Source organism: Nerophis lumbriciformis, linkage group LG19, assembly GCF_033978685.3.
Source record: "Nerophis lumbriciformis linkage group LG19, RoL_Nlum_v2.1, whole genome shotgun sequence".
NCBI classification, from domain to species: Eukaryota; Metazoa; Chordata; class Actinopteri; order Syngnathiformes; family Syngnathidae; genus Nerophis; species Nerophis lumbriciformis.
Genome location: NC_084566.2, coordinates 7296921 through 7321599, shown reverse-complemented (window position 1 = coordinate 7321599; position 24679 = coordinate 7296921). Strand labels below are relative to the sequence as shown.

The following is a 24679-nucleotide window of genomic DNA, read 5'->3' as shown; positions in this document are numbered from 1 at the left end:
TAGCAGCAGAGAGTAGCTTTGGATAGCTGCTGTCACTATCAAGAAGTGAACAACATAAACAGATGCAATTAGTGATAAAGTCGCTACAAGGAGAGATATATATTCTCAAGTAAATTTGTGTATGTGTAAATAAAGCTGTAGCTTACCAAAATGCATTCGCTGACCAAATCATTGCATCACTCGGGAGTTGAAAAGTCGACACTTTAGCCACCATATTCCTTTGAAAATTGTTTTTTGTTGCGTCGTTGTGCGTCAGAGAAGCCTATGTACTGTCAGCACGCAAGAGGCAGGCTTGAGCCAAAGAGAATGCCCTTTGCTGAGCTCGTCAGGGGCAGAGAAGAGCAAACGGCCGTGACAAAGGCACATCAAAAGATATCGGTATGGCAGTATTGTCTCAAATAAATAACTCTTTCTAAAATATACTGGTATTAACTGTTATACAGGTGTACAGCCAAGTCCTAAGCAAGATTTATTCAAAACAGGTCACAGGTAAATTTTACAGCACTGGTCTAAATCTCGCAAAAGCCCCAATGCCAGCTTCTGCCAAAGGGAGTAAACCTTGGTCAATAACTCTTCTTTCTTCTTATAGTCCATGAAATATTGGGTCCTGTGAGACCTTTCATGGCCAAACAAGTCCTTCCAAAGGTGGGGGTGAATCCAAGAAAAAAAAAAAAAAATCCATGAGGAGATATAACAAGGCCATCGAGAGATGCCCAAATAGAGCCATTGGTTGGGTTGATAAGAGGAAGTTGTGTATCTATTTAAAACTATAGGATGTAATATTATTCTAAAGTTTGGGTTACAGAATAGAACACACAGTCTTGCAGGCCATCATGTTTCTAAACAAGAATAAGCATAGAGTGGCTGGTTGGAAGACCGAAAAGACAGACAGCTTATGTCTAGCTTAATCGAACAGTTTGAGTTTAAAACTATATGGAGTGTATTTAAATGTATATTTGCTACAATATTCTAACAAGTCACATATCGCCACAATGGGTCTTGGCCGCCGTCTGTCTTGTCTTCATTGTCTAATTTGGTGTATTTGATAGAGGGTGATGTTTTTCATTGCTTTGTTATGGAGTTATATACTGTAGAGGTATTTGAAACAAATCCCTAAGAGTTATTTCAGTATCCTCCTCAGTTTGTTCCTGGGACCCAGAGAAGACCAAATTGTCCTTCATGCTCCGTGTCTGAATGGGTAGAATAGACTGTAGGATAGACTCATCATTTGTTATTAGCTAACAAAATGTTACTGCAAGAAAATGGATTGAATTTTATGACTACTTTTCCTTGTATTCACAGCATTTCTAGTGGACATGAGAAGTCGCTGTTCTCGGCGGGTGGACCTGGAGAAAGACTGCATCTCTCTACCAGCCCTTAAAGCAGACACATATACTAAGATCAGTCTTTTTGCTGTAAGTACAAACTGCAGCTACATTATCACTCTGTGGTTGCTGTCAAAAACATGCACAAATACATGTTTACAGTGGTCCCTTAGATTACGATTACCCTAACTTACATGTATTTTGAGATATGAGTTGTCTCTAGGCTTTTCGTTATGCTTTAAATTGGGAACATAATATAAGTTACGAGCCTGGTGGCCGCTAGATCGTGTAGCAAATGCCACAGTCAACGTGGTAAGATCCGCCTAAAAACATCCGGTTTTACTTGCTAGCATTAGTTCATAACTAAAGATTTTCCAACCAATGGAAACCAAACCTTTAGCAGCGGTCCATCTTCAACAGCCTTCCAGCCGGCATCCTTCTGCTGAGGCTTACTTTTCTACATGTGGCTCGACTTAAAGGGGAACTGCACTATTTGTTGGAATAGTTCAATCATTCTGAATTTAGATTTTTTTTTTTAATGCCTTCTAACTCGTAAGTTGGCACGGCTTAATTGGAGTCCACCTGTGGTAAATTCAGTTGGTTGGACATGATTTGGAAAGGCACACACATGTCTATATATATAAGGTCCCACACTTGACAGTGCACGGCAGAGGCAACCAAGATTGAAGTAGAATAAATTGTCTGTAGACCTCTTAGACAGGATCGTCTCAGGGCACAAATCTGAGGAAGGGTACAGAAAATATCTGCTGCCTTGAAGGTCTCAATGAGTACAGTGGCCTATGTCATCCCTAAATGGAAGAAGTTTGGAATCACCAGGACTCTTCCTTGAGCTGGCCGGCTGTCTAAACCGAGCGATTGGGTGAGAATGGTCTTAGTCAGGGAGGTGACCGAGAACCCGATAGTCACTCTGTCAGCGCTACATTTTTCCTCTGTGGAGAGAGGGGAACCTTACAGAAGGACAACCATCTCTGCAGCAATCCACCAATCAGGTGAATATGGTAGAGTGACCGATCCCAAGGCATTCCCTTGTAAAAAAAATTGCCAAAATCCAACCTGAAAGAATCTTACACCATGAAAAACAGAATTCTCTGATCTGATGAGACAAAGATTGAACTGTTTAGTGGGAATGCCAGGCGTAATTTTTGGAGGAAACCAGGCACCGCTAATCACCAGGCCGATACGATCTCTACAGTGAAGCATTGTGGTGGCAGCTTCATGCTGTGGGGATGTTTTTCAGCGACAGGAACTTCGAGACTAGTTAGGATAGACGGAAAGATAAATGCAGTAATCTACAGAGACACCCTGGATGAAAACCGGCTCCAGAAGGCTCTTGAACTCATACTGGGGCGACAGTTAATCTTTTAGCAGGACAACAACCCTAAGCACATAGCCAATGTATCAAAGGACTGGCTTCAGGACAACTCTGTAAATGTCCTTTACTGGCCTAACCAAAGCCCAGACTTGAATCCGATTCAAGGTCTCTAGCGAGATCTGAAAATGACTACGCACAGACGTGTCCCATTCAACCTGATGGAGCTTGAGAGGTGCTGCAAAGAGGACTGGGCAAAGAGGAATGGGAGAAACTGCCCAAAGATAGGTGTGCCAAGCTGGTGGCATCGTATTCAAAAAGACTTGAGGCTGTGATTGCTGCCAAAGGTGCATCAACAAAGTATTTAGCAAAGGCTGTGAATACTTACGTAAATGTGATTTCTAAGTTTTTTTTTATTTGTGATACATTTGCAAAACATTCTAATAAAAAAAAGATTTTCTCAGTGTCATTATGTTATAATGTGCAGAATGTTAAGGACAAAATTGAATGAATTATATCGTGGAATAAGGCAGTAACACAACAAAACGTGTAAAAAGTGAAGCGCTGTGAATACTTTCCAGATGCACTGTATGAACAGTCATTTAAACAGAAATAGATCAAATTAGAGATGGCTAATTGATTAGTGGTTACTATGCCGAAACACTGTCTTGATCCTGTTACGTTCTTCTTTGGCAGGACATAACAATGTACTGCCAAAACACTAGGGTTAGTGTTTTTGTGAGAAAACACAACTCTGGTTGAGCTAGTTATCTTCCTGGGTAGGAGTTAAACACTGGTGACATCCAGGTCATTGTTCAAGCTAGAACTATTCCACGTGGCGCTTCACTCACTTTTATCCTACAGGCTGCTCCCAAAATAGAGCAAACAGTGTTTAAAAAGTCAAACAATCACAGCTGCAGTTTGTCGGTAATAATGTGAGGTTAGAATTTTTAGAGGTTCACTGTTCACATCAAAACGGGAATAGTAGCGGCATGACACTGTAAAATATGTAAAGCGTTAGAGCAGGGATGTCAAACATGCGGGCCAGATCAGGCCCGCAAACGGGTTTAATCCGGCCCGCAAGATAAGTTCGCTAAGTGTAAAAATTAGTTAAATTTTTAAATGAAAGAAACTGCTGTTCTCAATGTGTCCAGTGGATGTCTCAATAGAAATTATGTTCGGTACACAGTACAGGCTCACGCACAAGTACTTGAATAACATCCTGAAAATGTCTGCCACTCCACACCTGATATTGATGCACTTGTGAAAGCTAAAAGGTGCCAGGTTTCAGGAGTAAAATATACAATTGGTAACCCCACTTAAAATACTGCATGAGACACTGCAACTTGATAAATAGTTGTGTGAAAATTATTGTCTTCTGTAGAAATTTGAAGAAAGTGAACAGTGTTTCTTAAGTTCATACGTTTGGTTTGTTGAAATTGTTCATGCATTGCACAGTTTTTATTTTTCTATCAATACACAGTGATGTCTACAAGGCAGGGAGTAACTCAACCCTATTGAATAGTTTTTATCTCAGTTTGTTGAGTTTTCACATAATTAATATGTGGAAATGACAAATTGGGTATTTGATACCTAAAAGCGTTTTTATTTATCATTTATTTTATATTTTGTTCAATCCCAGATAGCATGTGTTTTACAATGTAATGGCTATGTAGATACACAGAGACAAAGTCTAAATTCATTGTGTTCTTCATGCACCAATTTTCCCTCAGAATTTTTTGACTAACTTGAAGTGTTTTGTTAAGAGGATGATAAGTACATTTTCAGAATGTGCTTGTTCTATTTTGGGCCAAAGGGAAACACAGAATACATTCTTAAAGGGACTGTTTGCAGCATTTACACAGATGCCTAGAGGGCGCCAACTTTCCAATGTATTTTACACAGTATATCCCGCCCTCTTACGGTTTCTTGTACGTAATGACGTAAACACGCATGTAGGTAACACATGCACGAGCATTAGCTTTAGGTGTGGTTAGCTAATAATAGAAATTTTGATAGCTAACATTAGCTGTCATTGAATGTATATTCTATCATAACCACAACATGGCTGCAAAGTGTCTGTTGCTTCTCTTTAACTGTTTTTTTATGTTTGCACACGCTCCCTGCGTGTACGTGTTGACGATACCGGTTGAGTGACTGCAGTAAACACCAATTATTTTATTCGGGCCAGTAAAAATACTTATTACATAAACTTTGTAATTGTTAAAAGTATAGAAAATTGTCAAACAAATGTGTTCTGTTAAACCACTAATGGTAAAATAAGCTCGCCGATAGTGTTCTTGTTATATTTTTTGCTATGAAAAATGTTACTGTGAAGAAGTTGCAAAGAGTCCCTTTAAATTGTTGTGGTTGAATTTTTAAGTTATCATGCCATGATTTTACCAGTCCGGCCCTGGGGGGAATAGATTTTCTTCCGTGCGGCCACTGAGCTAAAATGAATTTGACAGCTCTGCTTTAGAAGGGAATAAGCGGTAGAAAATGGATGGATGGATGCTTTAGAACATTTGCACCAATGTTACTTTTGCCTTTTGCTGCTGCAACAGCACAAAATGCAATTACCGGTACTTGTATTCTTCCCCAGTATTAGACATAGATATTCACTGATACACCCATCCATCCATCCATTTTCTACCGCTTATTCCCTTTGGGGTCGCGGGGGGCGCTGGAGCCTATCTCAGCTACAATCGGGCGGAAGGCGGGGTACACCCTGGACAAGTCGCCACCTCATCGCAGGGCCAACACAGATAGACAGACAACATTCACACTCACATTCACACACTAGGGCCAATTTTAGTGTTGCCAATCAACTTATCCCCAGGTGCATGTCTTTGGAAGTGGGAGGAAGCCGGAGTACCCGGAGGGAACCCACGCAGTCACGGGGAGAACATGCAAACTCCACACAGAAAGATCCCGAGCCCGGGATTGAACCCATGACTACTCAGGACCTTCGTATTGTGAGGCAGATGCACTAACCCCTCTGCCACCGTGAAGCCCTCACACATTTCTATTAATTTGCTTTTTTAATAATATGTTTGTTAGATAGATAGTACGTTATTGATTCCTTCAGGAGAGTTCCCTGCTGAAAAGTTAAATTGTAAAGACACTTTTTTGGAACTATTAATACTGAACTTCAACCAAGAATGTACGGTACTTTATGACAAATAAAATAATCTAATCATTTACACTCTTTAAACTTATACTGTTGTACTTGTCTACATCCTTTCACTTCACTTAAAAGAAACATAAAATAACATATTTTGTATTATTTAATATTTTTTTTAATCTGAGAATTACATTTATTGAATAATTACCTGCCAGCAGTTGCCAGTTTTTTACGTTTGATTTAAAAATGTTTACACAAAAGCTAAGCATTTTTGTTGCATTTTGTTTCCTGACTGTAGCAAATTGAACCAAATCAGCATCCTAGATCAAACTAAGGCTACACCTCTATTGGAGTTTGCAGTACAGGAGTATGCTGATAAATAATGAATAGTACTTTTTTGTGAGTTTGTCTTGTCTTTTCTATGTGTCTTGTAACTGTTGACTGTTTGCAACATAATGTTTTACTTTCCACTGTTCACTTCTCAATAGTTGAGCTGTTGCAAACGTTGTTGCATCCATTTGACAACTATGTCTTTACGGTTGACTTCTCCTTTTGATGCATTCTGTTTCCTGTCACATTTATCAAGTTAATGAACAGTATTCATGCACACCCTAATGTGTGTGTTCATTAACTGAGGTACACCCTACCTGATTACACACAATAAATGCTGGAATACAATAAACCTTGCAGATTACGTACACAATGTGCATAATTATAAGTAGAAGATGTACTCACCTATGTACTAATTGTGCAGTCAGTGTACAAGATGTTAAAAAATGCCCACCTATGCACAACTCTTACGTACAAACATTTGACTTATGTACCCTATAGTTGACATGCTTGTATTGTATCCATCCATCCATCCATTTTCTACCGCTTATTCCCTTTTGGGGTCGCGGGGGGCGCTGGAGCCTATCTCAGCTACAATCGGGCGGAAGGCGGGGTACACCCTGGACAAGTCGCCACCTCATCGCAGGGCCAACACAGATAGACAGACAATATTCACACTCACATCCACACACTAGGGCCAATTTAGTGTTGCCAATCAACCTATCCCCAGGTGCATGTCTTTGGAGGTGGGAGGAAGCCGGAGTACCCGGAGGGAACCCACGCAGTCACGGGGAGAACATGCAAACTCCACACAGAAAGATCCCGAGCCCGGGATTGAACCCAAGACTACTCAGGACCTTCGTATTGTGAGGCAGATGCACTAACCCCTCTGCCACCGTGTACAAACTTTCAACATATGGCCAGTTTAACAAACGAGTGATTGTAATAATACACAAGTTGAGCTATGAAATAGATTGGTTTAGTTGGTTTATTGCAACTACTGCAAGTTTAAACAAATATACATATCATTTACAATTACTTTGTAATGTTTTTATGTGAGAAATAGTGTCACTGTTTCAACAATTGTATCTGTCTTGTCGTTGCAGCACAAGAATGAGGGTGCCAAAGTAAGTACGCCTCCTTTGTGGTCAAAATTTGATGCAAACAATAACCTGCTACTGTCCTTAGTTTGGATGGACAACTGGATTCAAAATACCGGTATGTGTGAAACAGATTATAAATTGTAAAAAAAAATACACTAATACAAGGTGTCCAACTGCAGATGGTTTTTGATTGGACCATGTCATAATCTACAAATACAAGTAAACAGCATTCGAAGATTAGACTCCAAACAAAGAACAAACTGTCCAAATCCCCACTAAATGGCACCTGCTAACCAAAATGGCTGACTTTCTGTTCGTCTTTCAGTATACGTATGTTTTCCATGCTTCTTGTCTTACGGACAATGAGTACCACTTGTTATGTCAATCAGCACTGATGCTTGGTATCTCACTCTCTGAAGCAGGGGTGCTCAAACTTTTTTCACTGAGGACCACATTTAGAAAAATCTAATGATGCGGGTGCCATTTTGAAATGTTTTATTTTCAAAAAAAATTCTATATATAGATTTTTTTAAAGCTAAACACATATTGCATGTCATCTTTGTGTTCAGATGTCCTTGTTATATTACACCTGTTTGCTATTTTATCCACTTTTTTAAATTTTAATAATATTATTTTTAGAATGTGCCAGGCGCCGTTAAAAATTATCTGTGGGCCGCAAATAGTCCCCAGGCTGCCCTTTGGACAACACTGTTTTAGGGCTGAATTACTAAAATGTATTCTTACTTGCGTGCCTCAGTCGAAGAAGTTTGTATTTTCCAAACATTTGTGCCTTGTGTGTGATTGTCAGGTTGTACCTGTGGAGACCTCTTCAGTTGTTTTGCAATCTTTAGCTGGCACTCAAAATGAAATCAACCTCAATGAAGAGGAAGACATTAATCCACATCTGATTGATCAGAACGTGTGTGCTAATGTTGTCCTGAAGGTAAGAGCAACACTATGATTTGATCCCTACTGAATATACAGTGTGTTGAAAAGGATGTACATGTTGTTGTTTGTGTCAGGTTGCATACATGGTGACGTACAGTGCTGCAGGTCAAGTAGTGAAAGCTGCTGTGCAACTGCTCCTAGCACACCTTCATGCAACATCACTGTCTCTGGAGCAGGAGTTTACTCTCACATTTCTTCAGGTATCATCCACTTCATTCTTACCAGTTACTATACTTACCTGTTACTATTACTGTTTCCATGTCTGATACAAATACCAATACTACGTTCTATGCCTGCTGATATGATCAATACCAGTCAAATACATTAGGTCTTCTTTTTTGTTGTAGTGATCATTTGTATCCATGTACTTTGCCTTGGGAAAAAGACTCAATTTTCAAACATTTCTGCTCCTCTTAAGAAAGAACTTAGCACATGACTAAAGTTTTGCTTTTTATTTGTTAAACATAAAATTTTTACTTGAAAGTAGAACACCTGCACACTTAAGGAACTACTTACTGTGCCACATGTTTGTGGTCGTCTTCACACCACTGCACACAATGCTAAAGGAAACATAAACATAATGGTCTGGGCTTTTGGATCTTTTTATATATATTTTATTTATTATTTATATTTTGCTCTGCCATTATTTAAGAAGACAAAGTATGTTTTGAATGTCCTCACATATATTAGACACTCAAATTCAAGTCTGGACACATGGTCAAAAATGTAAAGCAGTTATAAAATAAGTACTATGTTTAATTTGTTTTGTATAATAAAATACAAAAAATAATTTATTTTCTGTTGAAATTTTGTATTTTTTTTATATTATATGTGCAGTTTTATTTGTATAATTATGAATGAATGACACCGTTTTTGTATTGTATGCACATTATATGTCTAGACACTGGTGAATGTATGATAGGTGGTGGTCGGAGGCAGCCATGCTTCTGTTAGTCTATCCCAGGGCAGCTGTGGATACAAAATGTAGCTTACCACCTCCGAGTGTGAATGTGGAGTGAATGAATGATGGGTTCTCACTTTTCTGTGAGCGCTTTAAGTATCTAGTTGATAGAAAAGAGCTATATAAATCAAATTTAAAAAAAAAAAGAAGGGACAAGCTGTAGAAAATGGATGGATGGATGGACATAATATTGATAATGCACCGGCTGATGATGCTGTATATTTCATGTGATAATTTCAGTTCTTTGCCGTCCTGTCTTCCACAGGAGAAAAATGAGAACATGGCCTACCAGAACAGTGGGAATCCAGGTTATTTGAAGGGACAGCCTCTTCTGTCTGGTCGAGCGACTTCTGAATATCCTTTATTGGCATGAGCATCTTACAATTGTCCTAAAAAACTAGTGTTTCCTTGACAGTTGTGCCCACAGGAATTGTGAGAAACCTTGGAGACACGCTGTCCATTCCCCAGAGCTCATCACACCACAACTGTTTGAGCAGTCCACAGCAGCGCTCTCCTGTCCTGTTTGGTGTGGAATCAACATCTGGCTGCACATTAAGGTAGGACATCCTGGCCATAAAGCCTATAGTGTCAAGATACTGGTATATGCAGTACATGTACATGATGTGTGCTCTTCTGCAGACTGGAGGATGCAACCAACTGCTCTCTTGTTTCCCAAATCATTCTTGATGTTCTGCAAGGACAAAACTATCCCCAGTTTGTTGCCGCATTTGGAAACTCTCCATTAGAAAATGCACTTGACTGGGTGCCCATCCAGCACACCTACCATCTCAAGGTAAGCACACTTTGAAGGTACCAGCATATCAGAGGCCCAAAAATAATATTATTAATAATAATCAACACGTTCATACAGTCGTGGCCAAACATTTAGGGAGTGACTTCAGTACCTTTGCTTCTCTTTATGATCACAGCAATAAATTGCTTATTTTTTCAGTATAAAGTAAAACAGACATGTAAAATGTTTGTTTTAAAAATGAATTAAAGTCACTCACAAAACGTTTGACCTAAGTTAGACTAATTAGTTCATTCAAACGTGATGATTCCCCCTTCCTCTCGTGGCCCCCACTGGTCTGCATTCACATTGATCATTTGTGTTACATGTTATTCATATTGTGCAAGATGGCTGATGTCATGAATGACTTACAAGAGGAACTACCACAAAAATTAAACAACACGTTTATATCACACATCGTCACAGCTGAACAAGTGTCAATTATCATTAAGAGTTTGAGAGGAGCAATCGCATTGCAATAATTCTATGACTGCTGCATTGTTCATGTGCGTATAATTGTGCCAGTCCTTAGTGTCCTCCAATCAAGGAGTAAAGAGTAACATACTGTTTCAGTCAAAGTTGCTGTGCTGGAGGTGTGAAACATGTTCCCGGTGCCAGTGCACCCTAAATTATTGTGATGGCTCCTCTTGCAAGTAATTAATAATAGTGGCAAGTTTGCACGACATACACATTTAGAACGGCTCCAAATAAGACTATGCATGAAGTCATAGAAATTGCAGTATTACATCGGTATAGAAGTGATGGGCCCATTGAGCAAGTATGGACGTGAATAATCGGTGTTCACTTCAGTCCATCATGGTACTAATGGTTTACTTAGTGACCCAATAACTTTGCAAAGTACTGGGCAGTATATACAAGATACAGTTATGAGAGTGAATATGATTTCCTTTGCAGGATTCCCAGGTTTGCAGTATCCCCTTGTCACTTGATTTACAGATTGAATGGACTAAATATGGACTCTTGTTGAATCCACAAGCTCAGATTGTGAGCGTCAAACAAGTTATCCAAACCAAGAGCAGCAGTTTGGTAAGTAATACTTTAAAAAATACTTTACTTATACTTAAACTATATAAAGCATGGTTACATTTGGTCTGCAGTGTGTGTGTGTCCACGCATTTGCGTGTTAGCATGGTGAGGAGGATTGGGCGGAAAATCAATACTCTGCAGCGAAGCCATCTGTCTCGCAGTTGCTCCTCCATAGTTACATTATACAAACTTTCTTAGTTTAAAACAATAGAAAAACTCCAAAATAATCCACAAAGTCAAAATAAAGACATTAAATTAATTAAATAATGATTTGATTCTCCACACATGATACAGAGAACAAATGATAAATTGTAAAAGTGTAGATATGGACATGACATGTCGTCATATTAATAGCATAAATAGGACTACACAGTCTAAATATCAGTTATAATATGCGTAACCATTACATGTAACAAACTACAGTAGTCTGTTCGTTTGCGTATCATTCGGTGGAATGTAGTGTCCAAACAAAAAATCCACACTTTGGTGATTCAGTCTCTGTACTTTTTTTTTATTGAATTCAACTGCAAAATAATCCACCATGGGGTCGAAGAAAGTTGTGAGTGCCAGCACTTTAATAAAGAAGGCGAGGAACACTAATGTTGTCAATAATGAACCCGTAATAAAGTACAAAGGTGGCGTCTGCGACCCCTCCCCTCCTCTCTCTTCGCCATCTTTTTGAATAAAAGTAAAAGTGAGTGTTTAATTAAAGTAAAATTATGTATGATTTTAATTTATACATTTCCTTCACAGATTATTTGTATTTTACATTGATAGTTTTACATGCAAAAAAACAATCTCTTGAAAATATGTTTTGTCTTCATATTTTGGGATTATTTGGATTTACATTGTTTTTTATGGAAAAATATATTAGGTTTTTGTAAAAATTTGTTCTTCGTCTGACTTTTTGGAACCAATGACTAAGAACAACTGAGGTACTACTGTATTAAGTTGAATGAAATAATGTATACACATTTTATATGAAATGTATGTATAAATGACTTATGTTGTCACTAAGCAGTATATACAGTAAAAAATACAATGAAGTGAAGTCCATGCATGTGTGCACCCAACACACACAGCCACACTTACACATGCACACTCGTAATGTAAATGTAAAGGAGTGATCGCACTACAGTCACTATGCTGCACGAGTGTGTGGGTGTGCATGTGTTTTGTGGCTAGTCCCCCCCAAACTTGTAAACCTAGGGGAAACACTGTAAGCACAAATTCTTAACATACATTTTGGTGCTTTTCATAGGTTCTGATGAACAGAGGCAACAGTGTGGTGTTAATCAGGAGCTCGGTGAGCTTCTTTGAAGTTTCTGCTTCTGCTCTACCTGGTTACAGAGCCACGCCCACTATCAACGCCCAGCTGCCTATAGACTTCTTTTTTCCATTTGTTTGAATCAGTGACTGTCAACGTAAGTTTGTTTCACCTTTTTAAAAATGGACGTTAGTACTGGGGGAAGCGTGGTAGCATTTGTGTTGCTACAGTAACTACTTTGCAACACTTGTATCAACATGCTATACATCCATGTATCCTCAACAATGCAACCCTCACTGGAAGATATTGATACTGATGATTTAAGAGTTTACAAAATAGTAACAGTAATGATACCAGGAGTACAGTATGTAGTACTGTATACTGTAGTTTGTTTGGGTAACTAATACAGAGCAAGTACATTAAGAAATAGGAATGTCAAATAATCATGCATGATTAACTGATCCAACAAATAATTAAGCGGCAGGAATATATTGTTGTTGATAATAATAGTAGTCAGAAGTCGATTCCATGCCTCTTGAGCAAGGCTTGAAGCTTCTGGTTGTCTTGTTGCTAGGACACATGGAAGCAAACAAAAAAAGTTAGTATGAACTTTGATATCAGACATCAGTGCAGAACTAGAAAACATGAGTATGAACTTTGATATCAGGCATCAGTGCTTAACTCGAACACATGAATATGAAGCTGACTTTGAGTATTGTAGTAAAGTAGTTGTCATATGTTCACAGGAAGTGAAAGGGACAGTAACCCAGAAGCAGCAGCAGTGCAGTAGCAGAAGAAGTAAGCGAGACACCATCCATCACATCCATTTTCTACCGCTTGTCCCTTTCGGGGTCACAAGTTTCTTTATTGGACAACACAACATTTGAGGCGACAAGAAGTTTAAAAGGACTTGTTAACCGTCGGGAGTGAAATAGAACGACACAAACTGAACGTTCAACTCACCGTCTAAATTGCTAAACTACAAGATGGATAATGCCAAAGCACAATCTGCTGCGGGACTGCAAGTACCACACTTTGGATATGCAATGCCGAAGTTATCACCAGTGAACCATTTGAACATGGGAACTACAGACTTGTGTGCAAAATATAAAGTTTGGAGGGAGTCCTACAACATTTCTTAGATCACCAGTGGATCAGTAAACAGCCCAGATGCGGTAAGAAGAGTTACTACACTGCATAGAAATGTTGGTGCACAGAATATTAGCAAACCTGCCAGGTGCAAAAGGCACATTTGTGAAACAAGGACTGCTCTTGATAAATACTTAACACCACGAAGTAGTGTTGTGCTAAAAAGGCATAAGTTCAGACAAAGAATGCAAATGCAAGATGGAACTATTAATGCTTATGTTCATACACTGTGAACTGGCTAGATCATGTGGCTTTGCAATATTAATTCGAGATCAGATTGTGGAGCGATGCAGATGATGGTACTCTGCTGCAGAAAGAGGGATTAACTTTAGAGAAAATGTTAATAAAAAAGGTAAACATTCAATCCTAAAAAAAATTAACTTGCTGATCCAACATAAAAAAAATAATTCCCTTGATAATTCACAATTCAAATTAGACATTAATTTTGAATTGTAGAATAGAGTAGTGAAAACTTACGAGTTGATCAGCTTGTTTTTGCAGTTCTGTGACTCTTTGTACAAGATGGTCGTAACTTCCCTTCAGCTTGTGCATCTTCTGGTCTGCACGGGTTTTTACCGACACAAGAATCCCTGCAATTCATTACCACCAAATGTTAGAATGTGTTTTCATGTGATCAAACTTCAGAGATACAATGTCAATGTCTCAAAATTGTACAAATAAATGAAGTTTAAACACACTGGCGAATAGATAAGTAGCATGTTTGATGTAGAAGAGCAGTGCTATGTCAGCATACCGTAATCTCCAACTGGCATAAGCAATCATAAGCAAACTATATCGTGCGGGCCAACTACAACTCGATTTTACATCCAAATAATTTTTTTGAAACTCAGAAATCTGTGACCGGTTTTCTAATGATACTTTTTAATGTAGAATAATTCTCATGATTTGTAAAACTTTCCAGTGATATGTCACTGCAAAGCACACATATTTTTAGAAGGGTTATTTAGTAGTTCGATGACCCTTCTGATGACTAGATGAAAGTTGAAATGTGTCAAGGTAAAAAAAAAAAAACACCTGCTGTAAATAAATCTGGTTTTAAAGGAAGAAACTGAAAAATAAGAAAACATGATACATTTATTTAAGCTGTTAGTATTGTTGCTTTTTGTGTTTAATTGCGTTTTTGTTTGACTGCATACACGAGGAGGAGGATACACAGCTGATCCAAAGAGGAAATGAATAATCTGAATCCTAGTAAGTAGGGATGTCATGATCAACATTTTTGGCCTACAACCTTGTTCCGATACTTTGACAATAGATTATAGAACTGAAAATGTTTTAGAGAGAGTAACTTAAGGAATCATAATACATATTTAAAAAGTTAATTTTATTAAATTTAGAATTTGCTAGTATTCTTGTAAATAATTACTCCTTGACCTATCAATTTAGTATAATTCATATACCGATACTAGATATTGATCGTATCGACAACTGGATCGATCACCCCTTCTTTACATTGAAGCTTCAGCGGTTAACTTCTTGTGTTGTCTTGCTTGGTGTGCGTGTGTATGTCTGTGCGTGCACGCGGCTTGCTTAGCCATTCCTTTTCCTCTAGTCAATCAATGTATTTTATTTGAATCATGTTAAAACTTCACAAGCACACATTTTTGATTAAGTGATCTACCGTCCAAAAGGTGTGGGAAGAAGCAGTTTGTCTGTTATGCCCCCGTGTACCATAAGCAGAATTCCAAAGAGAGAAAAAAAAGAACCAACTGAACCTCACATGAGCAAGCACTTGGAAACTCCAGGCCTCCAGTGACAATGACGCTTGGAAGAAACTTAGTTTATTTCCCACCATGGTGGTGAGGATTACTCAGTATCTTAAAAGCGGCTTCACACTGTGAATAGACAAATTGGAGCCAGTGTTCATGCAAGACATGCACCCTCCTGGAATTCACGCATGTCCTGCATGTGTGTAACCAGGAATATGGAAATGCCATTGTGTCTCCCTGAGCGTGCATCTCTTTGGAAGGAATCTTTCACGTGAGTACAATCTGTAGCCAAATAAACAATGGGACAGCGCTGTGGTGAAGATTGGTGGGCCAAATCAGTTTAAAAAAAAAAAAGGCGATCCTATCCCGGGATCGCAACATCTCTACTAGTAAGTAATAGGGCTGCAGCTATTGTTCATTCGAGTAATCTATCAATTAGTTTGTTTTATTAATCGAGTAATCGAATAAAACATGCTTTATAGCCTCAATGGGTATTTTACAGAAAATAATTGAAATAGACAACCATTTTTAGCTTTCCATAACCTTCATTCCTTTTTTTCAAATGCATGCATGTCATCAACAATTGATTGCACTTTTAACATGTTTGCATTCATGAAAAATACAAACAACTCTGTTTGCTGCCATACAGATAACAGCACCCACACACCACCAGTCTTGTGTGTGCTCTATTGCAGAAGCCATGCATAAACCGTATCTATTTAAAGTTCTGGCCACTATTTTTATTAGTTACCCTCATTAATTCAATTAATCAAAGCAGGATAACAAATTGAAGCGTTTTTCTAATAAAGTTAATGGATTTAATCGATTCATCGTTATAGCCTTAGTAAGTATAAAGACTGCTCCAAAAATAAAATGCTACCCCAAAGTTCATATACCAGTACTCTTTGTTCAATATTTTATAGTTAAAATTGTAAATGTTTTAATAAAGGAAATTTTATAAAATTTGTGAATTAAATACATTTTGCGTGTCTTATTTAGTTGGTCTGCCATGAATGGTCTGCAGTATTAATAAATTACAATCCATCCAAATTAGAACCCATTGAGGCCGGCAGGAGAGAATGTTTAAATTGTTTTAAAGTTGTGATGCAAGTTAAAAGCAGCAGAAACAGTCTCACACTACAACAATGCTAATATGAGTGTTATCATCCATCCATCCATTTTCATCAGCAGTCCAATATTCCAGTACTGACCATTGATTATTCTAGCCACCCTCCACAGACGCAGCAGGATGAGTAGACCCATTCCGTCAAAGACATCATCATGGAAGAGGAAGACGATGTCCAGAATAAAAGACAGCACCACCACCAAGCCATCAAACACCTCAAACTTATGTTGGAAGAACTCAAGGTGATACGCAAACAGCTTGCCAGCCAGCTCCACCATGAAGAAGGTGAGAAGTGCCAGGCTCAGGTAGTGAAACACCTGCCAAGTCACTTAAGTCATGACATCACACACACTAGTGGATAGTGGAATGAAATACACTTACCTCTGTTGCAATGTGTCCATGTTGTAGCTGGATTATTGACAAATCTATGAGAAGTTCAGCCAGGACAAATATGGCATCCAACACCACTAAACACACCACCAGCACCTGTTGGTTGAAGTCCAACAATTTGCTGAATATATTGAGTTACAACACAAATATTTATGATCATTCAAACGAAATATTGGATTCAATTTACTTTGGAGTTTTCTCATTAAAAAAATATATTCCTGTTTTATAAGCAGTAGGTATATGACGGCACTCTACACATAAGCAGGTCTACAACTACGCTACTTGTACTTTAAACCTCACATCAGCAAACAGTTGGTAATTGAGGCAAGGAGAAACCTCAAACTGAACCCAAGCTCTGTGGGATTGCCACAGAAACAGAGTAGGGAAACAGAAGTAGAGACAGAAAACAGCATAGACGAGAACACATTCAGGAAATAAAGTATTACACTTATTGACATATGTTGGATAGGTTAACGCCTAACAATGGTTTATTGTTGTTTAAATTATAATCCATCCATCCATCCATCCATTTTCTACCGCTTATTCCCTTTGGGGTCGCGGGGATGATGTTTTTAATTACAGTATGTCTATGGATGTTCTCATTCATCAAGGTCATTGTAATCTCAGGGCATTCAATCGACCGCAGCTACATCTAGTCCTAGATCTGACCAAGGTAAGTCTATAAGCATGAACTGATGAAGCCTACCGGTACTTGGATGAGAAGCAAAACGTCTTTTAAGACAAACCAAACAGTCCAGTTGCGATCGATTGAATGCCCTGAGATTTTATTACAGTAGTTTGGTAACCAGTTTTACATGAATCAGTGCTGGAAGAAGCTGTTAATTATCTTTCCATTGTAACATTTCAATTATTGTATAATTTTATTTTACATGGTCATAGACTGACTGCAGTCCTATAAGTCAATCACTGCGCTATTGTTAACCACAATATAGTGTACATAGTATACTATATTTACCAGTGACGTGCAGTCACTAGGGGCAGGTGAGGCAGGGCCTCACCTGCCATCATGGAAAGAAAAAAAATTTAAAAAGAAAAAAAATAATTAAATTGTTATATGTATCCAGTGATTATACTATAAAGTTATTTTCCATTTAACTTCACCAGTTTTAGATTATTTGTATTCAAAATCGCTGAATTTTCACATTTGCCGTTCAAATACTGAGAAGAGACGGTGCGGTGAACAGCAGCCAGTTGAGGCACGTCACTCAGTGCCGCAACATGGATTGCGCAATGACTCGGCTAACTGCTGGCCTGCTGTGCAGTGAGACTGTATTGCTATATGAACTATATTATACATTTCGATAGTTTAGTTAGCTGAGGTATATAATGTACAGTGTATTTTGTCAACAACTGTATGTGTGTAAAGTATTTCTTGTGCTGAGCGATCATAAAACGGCTGCAAAAGACGCACTGGCTGAGGCTCGCCTCCTGCACCCCCGCCGTAGAATTGTTATATCAACTAAAGCCCACACTTAAACTTTCCACGTGCAAGATTGAATCTATTTTAAAAAATTATTTCATAAGAAGCCAAAAAGTGCAAAAACAATAATGTTGGTGTTGGAGGAGTTGTGAATGACTGCAGGGACACAACATTATATACACCTGCAGACTGCAGGTGTACCTAATTCACATCTCCTCCAACACGAACATTATTGTTTTTGCACTTTTTGGCTTCTTATTAAATAACTTTTGTAACCTATTTTCATGGGCTTTCCTCTTTGTGATGTTAAGTTCCTGTTATGCGCTGTTATACAGTATATGCCTTGAGCTCTTATTTTGAAGGCGCTAAGAGCGGAAGTGATGTCACGTTGCGGAGGTTTTTGAAAGAAGGTAAATAAAGTGGTCCTCGTGTAAACTGGAGCCTCCGTGTTTGTTATTTTGTAGTTTCATACAGTATAAGCGACATTTATAAACCCTCGGTTACACTTTTTTAAATAGATTCAATCTTGCACGTGGAAAGTTTAAGTGAGGGCTTTAGTTGCGGCGCATTAACTTAATTTCTAAGTAAAGGTAAGACCATAATAACGTTTTTTTTATTAAATGTGCTTTTTTGTGTGCTACAGTTTGTATGTGTAAAGTTAAAGTTAAGTTAAAGTACCAATGATTGTCACACACACACTAGGTGTAATGAAATTTGTCCTCTGCATTTGACCCATCCCCTTGATCACCCCCTGGGAGGTGAGGGGAGCAGTGGGCAGCAGCGGCGCTGCGCCTGGGAATCATTTTTGGTGATTTAACCCCCAATTCCAACCCTTGATGCTGAGTGCCAAGCAGGGAAGAATGCTGGTATGAGCTTTTAAACATAACCCGTTAACTGCTGCCAATCAAATGGTGAATAAGATACTCTTTAGGGTTCATATGTTTGTAAATCTGACTGTGATGAAGTCAGTGCCTCACCAGCCATCAACCTCACCGCACATCACTGATATTTACATATTATACTGTACTGTATATACTATACTATATGTATGTACTATACTGTATGTAGTATTCTGTATGCAGTGATGGGCAGTAACAAGCTACATATAGCGACACTACGTAGCTTAACTACATTTTCAAGTAGCTTGGTGGTAGCGTCACTACTTTTTGAACAAGTAGCAATTCCTGTAGCTTAGCTACTTATAGACCCATGTAGTGAGGTAGCTTACATCAAAGCAACAAGAAAAACAAAAGAAAGAAAGTAAATGGACTGCGAATCCACGCCAAAAAAGTACAGAGAAAATACAAAGTTAAAGTTAAAATTGCAATGATTGTCACAATGACCTGGAAGAATGAGAACATCCATACTTATGGAGAAACAGGTAATATGAGTTGCCTGAGCGGATCAGAGACACCGAGAGTACCAAGCGGTAGAAAATGGATGAGAAAGGACAGATTATTTATTTATTTTTTAAACTTGGGATTTCCTCCGGGCCGTAGTTTGGGGACCCCTGCTCTACACCACCATGGTCAAGACCAAAGATCTGTCAGAGACAAGATTGTAGACCTGCACAAGACTGGAATGGCCTACTAGAGCCCTGACAAGAAGCGTGGTAAGAAAGAGATTGGTGTAATAATTACTAGTGGTGCAATAATTGATCAAATGAAAGATATACAAGATAATCACTAGTCACCAGTCAGGAGGTCACTTGGTAGAGCAAACATGATTGTGAGAAAGGTGAAGGATTCCCAGGGAGGAGCCGATTAATAAGGTGAAGGAAGTTTGAGTAATAAGACACTTACGGAGTTTCCAGTAATGATTGCCAAGCTGTAGTCACAAGTACATTCTGAAGTTTGACAAGGATTCAAACACCACCACAATGTGGTCAAATGTCAGCTAAATAGGTGTGTATCTTTTCTATATACTGTACGTCCATGTAGCTACTGTATTAGTGGTGATACAGAGCGGCTGCAAGTGAGTATGAAATACTGTCATTGTGGTATTGCTGCATTCATGCTTTGAGAAAGTGTGTGTCAGTACCGATGTGGAAGAGAACAGCTGTATACTCCTCAGATTTACCATCAAACAGCCTCAACTACCCTGTGAGGAAAGTGAAAACTTTTCACAAAACTCAGGTCAGAAAAAACAATGAATTCAAGAACGAACTCCTCGCCAAGTAATTAAAAAACAAAGTACAAAGGTAGTCTTCATTAAAAGGAAAAATTATAAAAGCGAATTTATAAATGTTTTCACTTATATGTATTTCACATTCTTTTCTGCATGTAAAACTATCATTATTGTCTATTTAAAGTATTTTGTATTCATATTTGTAATAGTCTGGAACACAATTGATTTGGCTCCAGCACCCCCCGCAACCCCGAAAGGGACAAGCGGTAGAAATGGATAGATGGATTTATTTATGATTTGTTTTTGTACAATTTAGTTTTTTTCTGACCTTTCGGAACAAATAACTAACAAAAACTGAAGTACTATTGTATGAACAATTGTATTGTGTTTTTTTGTTGTAAGAAACAGTTGACAAAAATGCTTTGTAAAGGTAGTGCAGTAAATGCTACTAGAATAAGTACTTGCATAGTACAAAGTAATACTTGGAAGCGGTCAGAAGTGTAGTAAAAAGTACGCAGTAATACTTGGAAGTGGTCAGATGTGACGTTAAAGTACAAAGTAATATAGCTAGAAGCGGTCAGAATTTTAGTAAAAAGTACAAAGATGTACCTGGAAACAGTCAGAATTATAGTAAAAATAAAAATACACAGTAATACCTGTAAGTGTTGTAAAAAGTATGTTATAATTGGAAGCAGCCAGAAGTGAAGTAAAACATACACAGTAATACTTGGAAGCGGTCAGTGAAATATAGTAAAAAAAATACAGTAATACTTGGAAGCGGTCAGAAGTGTTGTAACAAGTACCGTACACAGTAATATCTGGAAGTGGTCAGAAGTGTAGTAAAAAGTACACAGTAGTACCTGGAAGCGGTCAGAAGTGTAGAGTCTTTTCAGGGAGTCCCTGAAGGTGAGTGTTTCAGGCAGGTTGTTTCTAGAAGGTTCCAGATCATCAGAGGAAGTTAGCTGTTCTTCGTCCTCCCAGCGTTCAGGCTGCTCATCACCTACTGCGGTGAAGAACCTCAAATACCGAGCCATTGCAGTTATCTGCAGAAAAACGCTACATTAGCAAAATATTTACTACCTCATACAGACCCACCTGCTTTCTGCAACTTTTGAAGTAGTCATAGAAAAACATACATAGTACTTTCTACGTATTTGTACATCCATTGTGTCTTCATGAAAATATTTCATAACGCTTGACAATCTGACTTGACTTCTCCTTTTCATTTCTCATACTACTTATTGGCAAATACACTCAAAATCCCTATGAAATAAAACACAACAAGTACTTCATTCATATTAACTTTATTTTTGCAGTTACTTACAATACACAGTAAGTACTTTAAAGTGCCAATAGCTTAACCTGTTTTTCACTGTTGCACCACTGTTCTTACTAGTAATTATGTATTTATTTTTAACATGTTATTTATTGGTTGTATTGCATTTCAACTGCACCTAACAAAAGTATTGTTAGCCACCCGTATTTTAGCCATGCTCTCAAATTTGGTGACAAAGTATCCAATTCTCTATTCTATTGTAACATTATCTTGGCAGTAACTTGGAATACACAGCAAGTACTTCATAGCAACATCATTTTTGCACTAACTTAGAATGCACACTAATACTTCAAAGCAACATCATATTTGCATTAACTTAGTGTACAGAGTAAGTACTATATAACATCATTTTTGCAAAAACTTGGGATACAGAGCAAGTACTTCATAACATCCATCCATTTTCTACCGCTTATTCCCTTTGGGGTCGCGGGGGGCGCTGGAGCCTATCTCAGCTACAATCGGGCGGAAGGTGGGGTACACCCTGGACAAGTCGCCACCTTATCGCAGGGCCAACACAGATAGACAGACAACATTCACACTCACATCCACACACTAGGGCCAATTTAGTGTTGCCAATCAACTTATCCCCAGGTGCATGTCTTTGGAAGTGGGGGGAAGCCGGAGTACCCGGAGGGAACCCACGCAGTCACGGGGAGGACATGCAAACTCCACACAGAAAGATCCCGAGCCCGGGATTGAACCCAAGACTACTCAGGACCTTCGTATTGTGAGGCAGATGCACTAACCCCTCTGCCACCGTGAAGCCCCTTCATAACATCATCTTTGCAAAAACTTGGGATACAGAGCAAGTACTTCATAACATCATCTTTGCACAACCTCTAATACACAGCAAGTACTTTATAGCAATATAATATTTGCCGTAACCTAGAATACAGAGCAAGTACTATATAACATTATCTTTGCAGTAACTCCGAATACTGCAAGTACTATATAACATCATGTTTGCAGTAAATTAGAATACACAGCAAGTACGTCATAGCAACATTATATCTGCAGTAATTTAGAATACACAGCAAGTACCTTATAACATCATCTTTGCAGTAACTCAGAATACACAGCAAGTACCTTATAACATCGTATTTGCAGTAACTCAGAATGGACAGCTAGTACCGGTACTTCATAAAATCATATTTGCAGTAACTCAGAAATACACAGCAAGTACCTTATAACATCATCTTTGCAGTAACTCAGAAATACACAGCAAGTACCTTATAACATCATCTTTGCAGTAACTCAGAATACACAGCAAGTACCTTATAACATCATCTTTGCAGTAACTTAGAATGGACAGCTAGTACTTTATAACATCATCTTTGCAGTAAATTAGAAATACACAGCAAGTACCTTATAACATCATCTTTGCAGTAACTCAGAATACACAGCAAGTACCTTATAACATCATCTTTGCAGTAACTCAGAATACACAGCAAGTACCTTATAACATCATCTTTGCAGTAACTCAGAATACACAGCAAGTACCTTATAACATCATCTTTGCAGTAACTCAGAAATACACAGCAAGTACTTTATAACATCATCTTTGAAGTAACTCAGAATACACAGCAAGTACCTTATAACATCATCTTTGCAGTAACTCAGAAATACACAGCAAGTACTTAATAACATCATCTTTGCAGTAACTCAGAAATACACAGCAAGTACTTTATAACATCATCTTTGCAGTAACTCAGAATACACAGTAAGTACCTTATAACATCATCTTTGCAGTAACTTAGAATGGACAGCTAGTACTTTATAACATCATCTTTGCAGTAAATTAGAAATACACAGCAAGTACCTTATAACATCATCTTTGCAGTAACTCAGAATACACAGCAAGTACCTTATAACATCATCTTTGCAGTAACTCAGAATACACAGCAAGTACCTTATAACATCATCTTTGCAGTAACTCAGAATACACAGCAAGTACCTTATAACATCATCTTTGCAGTAACTCAGAATACACAGCAAGTACCTTATAACATCATCTTTGCAGTAACTCAGAATACACAGCAAGTACCTTATAACATCATCTTTGCAGTAACTCAGAAATACACAGCAAGTACTTTATAACATCATCTTTGAAGTAACTCAGAATACACAGCAAGTACCTTATAACATCATCTTTGCAGTAACTCATAAATACACAGCAAGTACTTAATAACATCATCTTTGCAGTAACTCAGAAATACACAGCAAGTACCTTATAACATCATCTTTGCAGTAACTCAGAATACACAGTAAGTACCTTATAACATCATCTTTGCAGTAACTCAGAAATACACAGCAAGTACTTTATAACATCAATTTTGAAGTAACTCAGAATACACAGCAAGTACCTTATAACATCATCTTTGCAGTAACTCAGAAATACACAGCAAGTACTTTATAACATCATCTTTGCAGTAACTCAGAAATACACAGCAAGTACTTTATAACATCATCTTTGCAGTAACGCAGAATAGACCGCTAGTACTTCATAAAATCATCTTTGCAGTAACTCAGAAATACACAGCAAGTACTTTATAACATCACCTTTGCAGCAACTCAGAAAACACAGCAAGTATTTCATTCACAGCAACATCAACTTTGTAGTAATTTTAAATACACAGCAAGTACTTCACAGCAACATCAACTTTGTAGTGATGTCAATACACAGTAAGTACTTCATAGCAATATTATATTTGCAGTGAATCAGAATACAGAGCAATACTCCATAGTACATTATGTTCGCAGTAGTGTTACTGTAAGATGTTAACATTTAGTACAAACATTGTTGTACAAATAAACGTTTAATCTTCATAAAACAATTGAATACACAGCAAGTTCTACTAGGTTGTAGTACCAGGTACTGTTTAGTAGTAATATTAAAAGTAACGGTTTAGCTGAGAAGCTAAAAAGAAAAGAAAAAGAATCTAATCATTTTTTTCGTAGTTTGTCAAAAAAAGAGCAAGTTTGTTCAAAGTTTCTTACGTGGATATTAGTAGTGTAGTAGTATTTGTTGTCCAAAACAGAACCGCAATCCAAACCGAAAAGAAAAAGAAGAAGGTCCTGAGTGAAAACAAAGTTGAAATCTAGAATGCACACATGAAAGAAATCATTTTCGATCACTCCTTACTTCCAACTTCACT

At 38.0% G+C, this 24679-nt stretch overlaps 2 protein-coding genes across 2 annotated transcripts in view; one reads left to right on the top strand and one right to left on the bottom strand.

Moving 5' to 3' along the window:
* Nucleotides 1-12366, top strand: part of tctn1 (tectonic family member 1) — a 19466-nt gene extending 7100 nt beyond the window's left edge. Inside the window, exons 6-15 of the mRNA XM_061979608.2 lie at nt 1303-1415; nt 7216-7236; nt 7298-7327; nt 8021-8155; nt 8235-8360; nt 9387-9475; nt 9547-9678; nt 9761-9914; nt 10827-10958; nt 12220-12366. Coding sequence (XP_061835592.2) covers nt 1303-1415; nt 7216-7236; nt 7298-7327; nt 8021-8155; nt 8235-8360; nt 9387-9475; nt 9547-9678; nt 9761-9914; nt 10827-10958; nt 12220-12366 — 1079 coding nt within the window. The remainder of the gene's footprint in view (nt 1-1302; nt 1416-7215; nt 7237-7297; nt 7328-8020; nt 8156-8234; nt 8361-9386; nt 9476-9546; nt 9679-9760; nt 9915-10826; nt 10959-12219) is intronic.
* On the bottom strand, nt 11449-24679 carry hvcn1 (hydrogen voltage-gated channel 1). Its single transcript, XM_061979611.2, has 6 exons — nt 24522-24679; nt 21049-21231; nt 16612-16716; nt 16316-16547; nt 13852-13964; nt 11449-12795 (listed from the first exon to the last, which is right to left on the bottom strand). Exons 2-6 carry the CDS (start codon nt 21220-21222, stop codon nt 12739-12741), a joined length of 681 nt encoding a protein of 226 aa, XP_061835595.1. The 5' UTR covers nt 21223-21231; nt 24522-24679; the 3' UTR covers nt 11449-12738.